General features: G+C 41.4%; 1 protein-coding gene across 2 annotated transcripts in view; it reads right to left on the bottom strand.

Annotated features, from left to right (window-relative positions):
• TDRD5 (tudor domain containing 5) overlaps nucleotides 1-13,805 on the bottom strand; it is a 64,632-nt gene that overhangs the window by 46,142 nt on the left and 4,685 nt on the right. For both annotated transcript variants that reach the window (XM_063134208.1, XM_063134217.1), the window contains exons 5-8: nucleotides 11,003-11,059; nucleotides 10,058-10,211; nucleotides 8,355-8,500; nucleotides 1,141-1,361 (exon numbers count right to left, since the gene is read on the bottom strand). In XM_063134208.1, coding sequence (XP_062990278.1) covers nucleotides 1,141-1,361; nucleotides 8,355-8,500; nucleotides 10,058-10,211; nucleotides 11,003-11,059 — 578 coding nt within the window. The remainder of the gene's footprint in view (nucleotides 1-1,140; nucleotides 1,362-8,354; nucleotides 8,501-10,057; nucleotides 10,212-11,002; nucleotides 11,060-13,805) is intronic.

Genomic DNA, 13,805 nt, shown 5'->3' with positions numbered 1-13,805 from the left:
GGGACGTCTTTCCTAACATAATGCATTCTGCCAACATCAAACATCACAACAAACGTTGTATGTGGATCAACCTGCCCTGTTACAATATAAAAATGTACCTTTAGCTTTAAACATACAAGATTATAAAATCAAATGTGGGAGCTTTACACTTAGAGATGCGCACATTAACGAACACCCATCTCAGTAGTTAATATTGCAACTGGATCAAAGTTTGTGCACACGAGCTTCAACATCCCACAAGCATGCAGTCACACTTAAAGCTCCATCCAAGTGTTTTATTGCATGCTCGTTACTGGGCACTGATTCCTCGGAGGTAGATCACATGACGTTGTCTGCCTCTCTTGCTCCTTCCGCCCCTCCTGGTCTTCCTTGCGCCGCAAGAAAAACCAGAAAATCTACGAAATATTTTTTAAACCGAAGTTGCTGATCTCTCCTGCTGTGTGTGGGAGAAGCAGCATGTTCACAATGAGGGACTGAATGGCCCTCGTGGACCTTGTTTACTTCCTGTTTGAAAACAGGAAGTAACTGGGTGTCAATGGAGAAGCGACAGTAGCCAGCATTAGCCAGTGTTTCTTTCACGGTGTGATGGAGCTTTTAATGAGATTGGGTTCTCATTCTTCCTGATCAGGGGTCTGGAAACAAAGCCCTATGAAGAGAGACTGAAAGAACTGGGCATGTTTAGCCTGGAGAAGAGAAGATTGAGGGGAGACATGAGAGCACTCTTCAAATACTTAAAAGGTTGTCACACAGAGGAGGGCCAGGATCTCTTCTCGATCCTCCCAAAGTGTAGGACACGGCATAATGGGCTCAAGTTAAAGGAAGCCAGATTCTGGCTGGACATCAGGAAAAACTTCCTGACTGTTAGAGCAGTACGACAATGGAACCAGTTACCTAGGGAGGTGGTGGGCTCTCCCACACTAGAGGCCTTCAAGAGGCAGCTGGACAACCATCTGTCAGGGATGCTTTAGGGTGGATTCCTGCATTGAGCAGGGGGTTGGACTCGATGGCCTTGTAGGCCCCTTCCAACTCTGCTATTCTATGATTCTATGAAAGGCAGCGGCATATTAATATAATAAATGAATGTAGACTGAAGCCCAAACATCTCCACTGCCTGACGGAACTGGGCAAGGCTATTCTCACCTCATCTCAACCATCATGTCTTCGAGCTTGTTGGAGGTTTCTGCACTGTCAATTCTAACATAGAATTGTGAAGGAGACACAATGTACTCCACCAAAACCCCCACCAAAGCACTGCTGCCACGCTGAGGGAGACTATAAAGGCTTCTATCCAGGACAGCATCTGGTGGGATTTCGTCTTCCAATATCTCCTGCATAATGTGAGGCTCCTCCATGTCCAAGTGCTGCAAATGCAAAGAAAATAGGAAAAAACAATGTTAATGCACGATCCAAAACAAACTGGCATAGTAGGAAAATCCCAAGTGCCTGGCTGCCCAAGAATCTGAAATGCTTTTCTAAATCTGCAGTCTCTCTTCCAATACAAATAAGCACAGCACTAATTTCATCCCCTAAGGCTCAACATTATAAATTTGTTGTTGTTGTTAGTTATTCTTATTGATCTTGATCATCATCATCATCATCAAGAAAAAGATTATTGAACACTGCCATACAACCTACACCCCTCTTCTATTTCTGTGTTTCTTAGCCAGAAAGACTACAAAAATATCAACAAAATAATTCCTCCATGACAAGGCTCTGTTCTAACATCAAGGCCTCTCCTGAATTACTTGGATCTACAGGATGGACAATGGCATGCCATGAAAAAGAAAGCAGCTAAGAAAAAAGTTGTCTCACAAGTCAATAGGCTTTGCACATGGCCTGGCCACAGTAATACATAAATCCTTTTTAGAACTGCCCAGTAACAAGCAAAATACAGTAATAAGATGAGCAATGAACTAGGGAACCATGAGTGGGTGAGGTTCTCAGGGAATCTTAATCAGGGTGAATAGTAAATTCGGGCACAATAAAGCACTTCCAGACTATTTGGTTTTTAGCATAAACAATGCACAACTATATGCAACTGCCAGTAATTCCTAGTGTTTGTTGAGGGGAAATTGCATTTTCCTGGCATTCCATCTGCTGGCTCACAGTTCATGCTTCCCACGAGTGATGATGCTTACAGCTCCACTTAACTTTTGCCTTCTGTTCAATTTCCATGCTCTACTCAGGTGCATCCCACCCCATCCACCCACTTTTATCTTTCTCTGCTATTCCTGTTTACAAAAATGCTTTGTAAACAAACACCAGTTCTTCATGACAAATTGCTATTTTTGTAGCAAAGCTCAAACTTTTTGAATGCATACTAAGGTGTTAAGTTTTAGAAGTCTTTGGGAAAAATAGGTTCTATTTGAAGATCACGATTTTTCAGAGTTAAAACTCCAGAGATTGGGGAACCCCTTCTCTCATGCCATTTTATATATCTTTTTAAATTACGGGTTTTGTTTTAAAGGTATACAAGTACATCCTCGCTTTAGCAATCAAAGAAACACAAATCCATCCCCCCACCCTGCCAGAGAACTCCCCCCTTCATATCTGAATGCTGTGCACACCCACCCTCTCTATCACTACAGCACACATCTGCAGTGAAAATTTAAAAAACAGCAATACCCAATAATATTCATCTCACTATTAGTGAAACTGACATCATTTGCAGAAAGTTATTCCTCTCCCACCCCAACTGCTCATCCATTTTGCATACCAACTCACGTTAATTTAATGAACTGGGAGGATCGCACAAAAATACAAATAGATTGGAAAAAGTGACGACTCGCAAAGTCTTTTAACATAATGAAGATGATTTAGCCTAACACCAGAAATACCTTTCACCAGGGAAGTATACTAGAATGAAAGGCAAATGATTTGCTAGCCAACTTCAAGCACTCTTAAATGCATCTTATTCTGGATCCATTTCCTGGCGTTGGCATGAAAACTGTCTTGGTTGCTCTGTGTAATGACCTTTGCCAGGGGAGAGACAGTGGAATTGAACTCCATTGATTCTTCTGACTTCTCAGTTGCTTTCAGATCTTTTTACCATAGTATCCTTCTGGAGAGGCTATCCACATTAGGAGGAGCTGCTTCTCAGTGGTTTTACCTTTATCTGGATAGCAGATTCCAGAAGGTGGTGCTAGGGAATTTCTGTTCAACTCAACATTTATGCTTTGGAGCTCCAAAGACTTGTTTTATCCCCCATGTTCAAAATCTACATGAAGCTGCTGAGTGCAATCATCCTGAGATTTTGAGTGGTTATGTGGACAACACTGTTCTACTTCCCCTTTCATCTAATACAGGTGAAGTAGTGGGAGAACTAAATCGGTGCCTGCAAGTGGTAATGAGCTAGATGAAGCTCAATCCAGAAAAGATGGAGGTGCTGTTAGCAGGTGGTTCATCTGCCCATGTTAGTGATGTTCAACCTATTGTTGGTGGAGTTGCATTTCCCCTAAAGGATTAGGTTTATAGTTTAGGGTGCTGAAATTTAGAATCTGGAGTGCCTATTCATTCATCTCATCTTTGATATTGGAGTCAGAAATGGCCTCCATGACTTTCAATAGCTTTTACCAGCTTAGACTGTCAACTATGATCCTACCTGGACAGAGATACCATTGCTTCAGTTACCTGTGCCCTAGAAAACTTCTATTTGGATTGCTGCAGTGCATTGTCCATAGGGCTGCTTTTGAAAATGTTCCAGAAACTTCAGATTGCAGTTAGTAGTTCCATAGCCGTATTTTCAACAAACTGGAACTGGTGGATATGAGTATGTCACACCAGTACTTTACCATCTTCAGAGGCTCGCACTACATATTGTGGCCAAATTCAAGGTGCAGGCTTTTACCTTTGAGACAAGTCACAGCTTGGAGCATAGTACCTGAAGGACTGCCTCTCTCCATGTGTATCTACCTGGATCTTGAGATCTTCTCTTGAGACCCTTCCCTGAGTGCCTTGTTTGAGAGACATGTGGGTGGTGGGTGGGAGGGGGGCTATGGAAGAGATTACCTTAGGTACCCTGGCTCTGTAATACCGTCCCAAAAGGCTCACCTAGCACCTGTTTATTATTGATTTTCAATATTAAAACAATTTTACAAACAATTTTAACACAACTTCATTTGTAAATATACCAAACTGTACATGATATAATACATTTTGTTATGATGTTCTTCAATTTCAGCAAGGAAGATACAGAAATATACAAAATAAAAATAATTTTGAGCTCATACAGGAAAGTTCAATTCACTATCAATATACTTTTTTTTCATTGAAACCACAAATTTTGAAAGGCAGCTGGGACTTGTATTGTCACATCATCTTGATTTGTGTATCTAATGAAGTCCCATCAATCAGCAGTGAAAGTTTCCCTTTTTTCTGTCCCCTCGACACTCTCATTTTTTGTGTTAGTTTTTCTGATAATGCAATTTCCCATACTATATTGTACCATTTTTGTATTGTCAATCCTGTTACGTTTTTCCAGCATCTGGCTATTAATTTAGCTGCTATCAGCAAAAATCCTACTAAATTCTATTTTAGTAAAAGTTCATTGGTATCTTTGAATATGTGCAAAAACACTTTTGTTGTCTTATTTTTGTTGAATCTGTTTGTTTGTTTGTTTGTATTGGTGTCAGCAGTTCTAGGTCTGATTCTGATTTCTTAAATTTAGTTTGTCTTCTTATGTAACTCATTTCTTTAATACAAATTCTTCTGATTACTGCTTTCATTGCTTCGCAATGAATAGTTTCTTTCGCTTCTGGAATTAAATTCTCTTTAAAGTAATGCTCCAGTCCTTCCCTGATTCTGTCTTTACACTCTGTTCTAGCAAGCAAAGTGGGGTGTAGTTACTGGATTGGTTCTCCCCTTCTGAGTACTATGGAGACAGCTGCATGACCTTCGTTTGGCCTATTTCTATCTTTTTGGTCAATCGTAAAAATCGCTCGGTCATCATCAGTGAGTCTAGCCTCGAAAACGTTCCATGTGGTCTGGAACAGAAAGTGTGGCTAAAATCATTAGGATGGAATTCCGCCCATGTCTCACATAATTTATATTTGTTTAGTAGGGGCATCAGTTTATTATTAGCATGTTTTACTTGTGTATCCTTCCCCCCTGTCAGTTTTTCTCATTTGATAGGATGTTCTTGCTCCTTGCAAATTCCAGTTAGCGTCAGTTAGTGAGATTTGCCTCAGAAAATGTATTCAGTTAAGAGTCTTACTAAAGAATTTTAGTTGCCCATCATTTGGTCCATAAATGGAAGCCAAAGTTAGTCTGATCTCCATTCAGTACGCCTTCCACAAAAATGTATCTGCCCTCCTTGTCTTTCAGTATACACTTAGGATCAAAGTTAATATCAGAGTAAGTTAAGATAGCCACTCCCCTTGATTTTTTAGATCCTGGTGCTATAAATGTTTTGCCCCACATTTTATTATTGAAAATTCCTCCTTTTCCTGATGCATTATGAGTTTCTTGAAGCATTAATATTTTTGGTTGTAGTTCTTTGAAAAGTTTGTATAATCCGGACCTTTTTCTTGTGCTGCCCATTCCTCTTATATTTCGTGTTACCACCTTTATATCCCCCATCTGCATTTATGAAATATCATGTGTTTTTTTGCAGTTTGGCATTTTCTGCACTTCCTCGCTAGTGATTTGGTATATATAACTCCCTCTGCTCCCATTCCTTTCAACTAGATTTGAAACAAAGAACAAAACCCAACAAACCAAAATTAAAACCAGCAGCATATTCCCTTTTCCACTTCCTAGTTGCCTTTGGGGGGGGGGGTGCATACCGTTCCACCCCTTCCTGGAGCGATAGCTTGCACCTTAATTTAACAAATTGCAACCCACCAATAATAAAATAAAATGACTGGTTTTAGTAATAATATTCTCTCTGTGTCTGGGGGTGGATAGTCAGACCTATGTATAGTAATACATATGTCGACCACATGAGATGAGATTCCCTCACAGCCTTACTAAAATTTCTTCACATACTTTTTTGGCCCTTTTAAATTATCAGTATAACAATAGACTTAGATTGTTTCTGTTACTAGCCTTCTATGTCAAGGAGAAGTTCAAATAACAGTGCTTAAAAACAGTCTATACTTAATATTCTGTAGATTGGCTTATATGCCATGTCAACTTTCTTGTCCATTCATTTTCGTCTATTTAGGAAGGATCTCAGCATACAGGTTGAGCCTTCCAATATTTGTCCTCTATCCCTGGGTCTTTGGTTGCGTCTCCTGTGGATGATTTCCCAGCTTCCTTCTTCTTCAGACTTCTCACCATCCTCTTCTCTGTCTGCATCTTCAATGGAGACCCCTTCCGGGAGTTCTCTATGTGAGTTTGCATCCTTCCTCCTTGGCCCCAGAGCTCTGTGAGCTCTTTCAAAATCATCTGGTGCAATTGGGAAATCCGGGACCAGGGAAGAGAGCCATTTTGCTAAAAAGTCTTATGTTGTCTCCTTCTGTATCTTCTGCAAGGCGATGCAGGCACAGCTGTCATCTGCAATTTTGGTTCTCAATTCCCTCCATTTTGTATTTTATTTCTGCGTTTTGCTTTCTAAGATACTTAAGTTTCTCATCATGCTGTGTTATCGTTATTACTGTTGTTGCTGTTGCTATTTCCATTTGTTCCATCTTTGTATTTAAAGTCCCCAGTTTAGTTTCCAAAATCGTTGTCCAAGTTTCCTTTAGTTCTTACTTGAAAGCAGTAAGTTGCGGATTTATTTCCTCTTTAAGAGTTTTTGCCATTACCTGTGTGCATCGCTGTTGCTCCTGTGTGAATCGGGTGCTGTTGGCAGGCTTCTGGCAGCCATCTTGTCTGCTTTGTTTGAAGCTTCTCTGCTATTTTTTTGGATGGTGTTTCCTTGGTTTAAAATAATTTTTGATGTTGCTTGCTCTGGTTCTCTCTGACTGTCTGTTGCCATTCCCCATCCAAGACTGAGTTTTCCAATTGTTTTTGAACTGTTTTATGATTTTTCAGGGCAGCTTTTTTGCATTCAGGCTGAGGAGCTCCCACTTCACGCTACCATTTTCTCGGCACCCAAGCTCCACCCCCTCGCCTCAGCACCTGTTTTGGTGGTATATCAGCACCAGGTGGAGACCTTTTTAATTTTATTATTTATTACATTTCTATACTGCCTTTCTCTAAGTAACCCAAGGGAGCATGCACGATCTTCCTCCTTCCCATTTTATCCTCGCAACAACCCTACGAAGTAAATTACGCTTTGGGCCAGTGACTGACCCAAAATCACCCAGGGAGTTTCATGGCCACATGATAACTAGAAGCAAGGTCTCCTGAGTTCCAGTCCAATGCGGTAGCCACTATATCACAATGGCTCTCGGGGCTTTTCACAGGCCTTATCATCTGTTTTAGCTTTAAGTTGCTTTTGCTCTCTGCAACTTGTGTTTTATGCTGCATTATACTTTTCTAGTTATTTTTATTGTATTTTGTGTTATTTTATTTTATTCTTGTGAGCCATCCTTTTGTTTTAGAGCAACATTTAATGTTAAGGAAAGGAAAGGAAACTCTCGTGCAAGCACTGAGTCATTACTGACTCTTGGATGGACGCCAGCTTTTGCTGACATTTTCTTGGCAGGCCTTATAGCAGGGTGGTTTGCCATTGCCTTCCCTGGCCGTTATTCCCTTTCCCCCAAGCTAACTGGGTACTCATTTTTACCGACCTCGGGAGGATGGAAGGCTGAGTCGACCTGAGCCGGCTGCCTGAAACCAGCTTCCGCTGGGATCGAACTCAGGCCGTGGGGAGAGTTTCAGCTGCAGAAACTGCTGCTTTACCACTCTGCGCCACACGAGGCTGCATTTAATGTTAACAAGTAATAAAATAAATAAAACTGTTTCATAATCAATAAGCCAGATTTCAATATCACTGACTGACATAAAAGTCTAATAAATCTAATTGTGGTAATAACTTAATAAATATTTCACAAGCTCTGTCCGAATGAAAAAAATATACTGGAATCCAAAGAAATGATTAGGCTCATACAAGGGGCTTGGGCTAGCCCAATATAACTTTTTTTACTGTTCTTCTTTCAGCAATACACCCCCATTCCAAGTCACAACTATCTGCTTTCAAACGTTTCAAAGGCAGTTTGCCACTCAGCAGGAGGGGGCAGCTGCTGTTCAAGAAAGTGAGCCTACAGACCCCTTGTACAATGAGAGCTTATTATAGTTCATTGTATTTCAGCCGATAAAACTTATTTTGAAACAATATATTTATGTAAAAAATTCATAGAACCACATTCAAAATGCTTTAATAAAAATAAATGCCTCTTGATAGCTAGCCTACCCCTGTGAAATATGATGCTACTTAACAATGATATTATTGCAATTATCACTCCTACCGGTGCCATCATCTTTGTTACTACATTGAACTTGGTCTCCAGTTTCTTAGAATCCTCTAAAGGAAAATCCCAACTGGATAGGTCAGTCGCACTGGGGGTCCCCTCATGTGCTAATGACTGGCCAATCTTATCATTTGCTTGTTCATCTGCAGGAATAACATAGACTTATATTAGAAGAATGCATACAACTTGCACATTCAAAGTCAGAACTGTCAGTTCCCAAAGTTCAACTGCATGAAAGGAAATTTATACTCAATAACTTTATATAACAGAGATAGCGCCAAACTATATATAGGGCCCGTTTAGAAGACACCTTAAACCATGGCTTTAACCATGGTAGTTAAACCAGAAAGTTGGGCTGTGTTCAGAAGACACCTTAAACCACAGATTTAACCATGGCTTTTTGCTTTATTCACCATGGTTAAAGCCATGGTTTAAGGTGTCTTCTGAACACAGCCCAGCTTTCTGGCTTAACCACCATGGCTAAAGTCATGGCTTAAGGTGTCTTCTGAATGGGGCCATAATGTTAGACATGTGTTTAAGCAGTAATGGGACCTCAATCCGGAAAATGCTCCCAATCCAGAGGAGGAGCCCTGTGCTGATTTTCAACTGAAAATTTCATCCTACAGGACTATTTGCTCCCAAATGTGCATAGCAGCCAGGAAGGGAGCCATTTTCACCAGAAACCAAGGCAAGGCCCCCCAAAATAAAAGCATCTAGGTTAAGCACACTTGGCAATTTGGTATCCCACTCAATCAAACTTTGTCTGATTGCTCTATTAACTTAATAGGTGGTGACAGTTAGCAATTCATTGGGATATTTTTAGTTTATTCATAGATGTAAACTGTGGCAGATACCCATTCATTTTAGTCTACCTGGTGACTGCTTAGGGTGCCAAGGTAAGGCGTCTCTGAAGGGCCCCCAGGTTATCTCACAGTAAATAAGCAAATGTCAAAATTTCCATGTGCCTTCTAGAGAGAGATGAAGTGTATGTTGGACTCTTGATTTCCAGAGTGGAAGTGCCTACGTGTTGCACCTTTTCTTTACAAACAGTATATCGTGTGCAAAGGAAACCACTACTTGGAGCCACGTATTTAGAGAGCAATCCTATGGCCCTGAGAATCTGGGGAGGCATAGGATAGTTCAGATTCCTGGATTGGAGACACTGTTCCAATCTTGGACCCAGGAGCCTGAACTCCACATTCCCTCACCGCTGGCTGCCTCAACAAGCTCTCAACAGCAACCTCAGAAGGAAGGGAAAGGGAGTGTGCTGGTGGGCAGGGAGGGGAGGTGCAGCTAGACGGATGAGAACACCCCTCTAACTAAAATACAGAGCGCAGCAGAGGCAAGGATCGCCTCCACCACACCTCCTGCTCTGCACTGGATACTCCTAAGCCTCTGAATTCAGAGGCATTCCAGTATCAAGGGTGGATCCAAAAGGATTGCATCCTCAATGGCATATGCAAACTGTGATCCACTACTTGTTCTTTAGTAAAGTAGAAATTTTTAGATATGTAGTGTAAGAGGTGCAGTCTTATGACATACAGTACATTAATACACATTGTTGCGTTATTCTTGCATTGTAAGCATTTACATACTTCAAATGCAACGTTATATTACCAAATTATATAGGGGAAGCACCTTGTTTTTTAGGGGGGGGCAGCTGTTTTGGAAGAAATCGCCAATGCAGTGTCCCTACTTACCACCTGTTAAGCACTGTGAATCAATGTGAAAAATGAGCCAGTCTTGTTCCCTTTCTTTGCATTCAATATGGAGAACATCACTAAGGGCACCAACAAGGTCCATCAGGTTTAAGAAACCCAGTTTCCTTATTGGCAATGTTTCTTTAAAATGCACCTAGAGGAAAAGAAAAACTTACAAGTCAAAGCATGCTTAAAGGTGATTTGCAGTATTCTCCCCAACGCTTGACATGCAGTACTTATATGAACAGTGATTTTAAAAAATTAAATATCACAGCTAACAAGTTTCCAAAAAGAGTTAGCTTGAGAGTGATGAAATTAATTGATGCAAAAGAATGAGGTAAAATCTTGAGCTAAATTTCATTGGGGGATTTCAATGAAAATTACCTGTGAAAATTGAGAAGTTTCTCCATTCTCACCCAGAAAAAATTTTGCCTAGTAAAAATTTGCCACAATTTGTTTTGTCCACCATTCTTGATCTATTTGGAGCAAGATTTTAGCCCAAACTGAGATCATTTGTACAACTGTACAATTTTAGCCAGTTTAACTATGATGTTTGAACCATGATTTACAGTCAGCCAAAATGTCGGCATCAGAAACCTTGGTCCAAAAGGAAGTGTATAAACCAGGGTTTGAAGTGATGTCTGAACTGATGAAGTGATAATTATAGCCATCACTCCACCTCCAGAGGCTGACACACCCTGGAGATGGGAATGAATTTATGAAGCAGAGTGATGAGGCCAGAAAACAAAAACCAAAGAAGCAACTCTAAGCCACTGTATTTCAAAGCTCAAGCTGCAATTTGGCATGATATCTAAAACTCAGCCACTGCTTTTCTAGCTGACTCATATTCCAATACTGGTTTCAACAAAGCACACACATATGGAGCAAGAGGCAAAAAGCAAAGGAAAGTTTGTTTAATACCACCAACTAAGGGAGAAAACATACCTCGAATTCAACAGGTAATTTGGAAGCAAGCAAGCCATCTGGGTGTTGTGCTACAATCTAAAGAAAGCAGAAAAAAGAAGAAGAACAGAAATTGATTGTTGTGCCTACTTAAAAGTTCAGCCCAAACAGTCGATTAAGAATGTTGTGCATGAAATGAATTCTGGTATAAAATATCTGAATATTACAAATTGCACTGAAACAAGGATCCTTACGTCTCACCATCTATTGTAACAGAAAAGCATCCTGCCACACACACTGAACTGGCTCGCACAACACGACAGCCTACTGCAGGGTTTGTCGTGTTGCGCCAGGCATCCACCTTGTTGTAGGTTGTTGTGTTGTGCAAGCTGGGATTACTTGAGGTTTAGATACCCCTCAAACAAACCCTGCTTCCTGAGTTCACACAACGTGATAACCCATGGAAAACTAGGTGTCTGAAGACAGCCAGCATGACAAAACAGCCCACGTGGTTAAATTAAACCAAAGTCGGCTGTCGTGTTGTGTGAAGCAGATTACTATGTACTACTCTGTAAATCACTGTATGCAATTTGGCTACTCTACAAATTCCCAAATTATTTATGAAGCACCTGAACTTTGCAACTAAGACTGTAGTGCCTGAATTTGCTTTCCTTTCCCCCCTCCTCCTCCCTCCCGATCCCCTTTCTTTTTGTGTCATGTCTTTTAGATTGTAAGCCTGTGGGTAGGGACTGTCAAGAAATACTTTTGTAAGCCGCCGTGAGAGCCTTTTTTGGCTGAATGGCGGCATAAAAATGCTTAATAAATAAATAAATGTAGGGGACAAGGCTGGTTTTTAAGTTACATTCATTTAATACTACCCCTTAGTTTCCCATCCTGTTTGCAGGGCAAGTGCAAACCAGAGTTTGCCAGTTCAGACACACTGGCAGACCATTGGCCTCACATTACGAAGAATGTGTGCTTGTAAATCAGAGCATGGTGGGGAGAAGAGGAAGAATGTAAGTTTGAGGGTCCTTCAAGGTTCGTTCATGTAGTCATAGAATCATAGAATAGCAGAGTTGGAAGGGGCCTACCAGGCCATCGAGTCCAACCCCCTGCTCAATGCAGGAATCCACCCTAAAGCATCCCTGACAGATGGTTGTCCAGCTGCCTCTTGAATGCCTCTAGTGTGGGAGAGCCCACAACCTCCCTAGGTAGCTGATTCCACCGTCGCACTGCTCTAACAGTCAGGAAGTTTTTCCTGATGTCCAGCCGGAATCTGGCTTCCTTTAACTTGAGTCCGTTATTCCATGTCCTGCACTCTGGGAGGATCGAGAAGAGATCCTGGCCCTCCTCTGTGTGACAACCTTTTAAGTATTTGAAGAGTGCTATCATGTCTCCCCTCAATCTTCTCTTCTCCAGGCTAAACATGCCCAGTTCTTTCAGTCTCTCTTCATAGGGCTTTGTTTCTAGACCTCTGATCATCCTGGTTGCCCTCTCCAGCTTGTCTGCGTCCTTCTTGAATTGCGGAGCCCAGAACTGGACGCAATACTCTAGATGAGGCCTAACCAGGGCCGAATAGAGAGGAACCAGTACCTCACGTGATTTGGAAGCTATACTTCTATTAATGCAGCCCAAAATAGCATTTGCCTTTCTTGCAGCCATATCGCACTGTTGGCTCATATTCAGCTTGTGATCTACAACAATTCCAAGATCTTTCTCATTTGTAGTATTGCTGAGCCAAGTGTCCCCCATCTTGTAACTGTGCATTTGGTTTCTATTCCCTAAATGTAGAACTTGGCATTTATCCCTATTAAATTTAATTCTGTTGTTTTCAGCCCAGCACTCCAGCCTATCAAGATCACTTTGAAGTTTGTTTCTGTCTTCCAGGGTATTAGCTATCCCACCCAATTTGGTGTCATCTGCAAATTTGATCAGCGTTCCCTGCACCTCCTCGTCCAAATCATTAATAAAAATGTTGAAGAGCACTGGGCCCAGGACTGAGCCCTGCGGCACCCCACTCGTTGCCTCTCCCCAGTTTGAGAAGGTTCCATTGATAAGTACTCTTTGAGTCCGATTCTGTAGCCAACTGTGGATCCACCTAATAGTTGTTCCATCTAGCCCACTTTTAGCTAGTTTGTTAATCAGAATGTCATGTGGTACTTTGTCAAAAGCTTTGCTGAAGTCAAGATATATGACATCCACAGCATTCCCACAGTCCACAAGGGAGGTTATCCTATCAAAAAATGAGATCAAATTAGTCTGACAGGATTTGTTCCTGACAAATCCATGTTGGCTTCTAGTAATCACTGCATTGATTTCAAGGTGTTTACAGATTGACTTCTTTATAATCTGCTCCAGAATTTTCCCAGGGATGGATGTCAGACTGACTGGTCTGTAGTTCCCAGGTTCCTCCTTTTTGCCCTTTTTGAAGATAGGGACAACGTTAGCCCTCCTCCAGTCGTCCGGCACCTCGCCCGTCTTCCATGATTTTGCAAAGATAATAGACAAAGGTTCTGAGAGTTCTTCCGCTAGCTCCTTCATTACTCTTGGATGCAGTTCATCGGGCCCTGGGGATTTGAACTCATTCAAGGAAATTAGGTGTTCTTTGACCATTTGTTTATCAATCTCAAACTGCAATCCTGCCCCCTCAACTTCTACTTCACTTTTTCCAGGGGAGTCATAGACCCGCTTTTGGGAGAAGACCGAGGCAAAGTAGGAATTGAGCACTTCAGCCTTTTGTTTGTCGCCTGTTATCAATTTGCCATCCTCATTAAGCAGTTGAACCACCATTTCTTTCCTCTGTCTTTTACTACTCACGTATCTGAAGAAAGCCTTTTTATTGCTT

Source organism: Elgaria multicarinata, chromosome 1, assembly GCF_023053635.1.
Source record: "Elgaria multicarinata webbii isolate HBS135686 ecotype San Diego chromosome 1, rElgMul1.1.pri, whole genome shotgun sequence".
Taxonomy (NCBI): Eukaryota; Metazoa; Chordata; class Lepidosauria; order Squamata; family Anguidae; genus Elgaria; species Elgaria multicarinata.
This window is presented reverse-complemented; position numbering and strand designations above follow the sequence as displayed.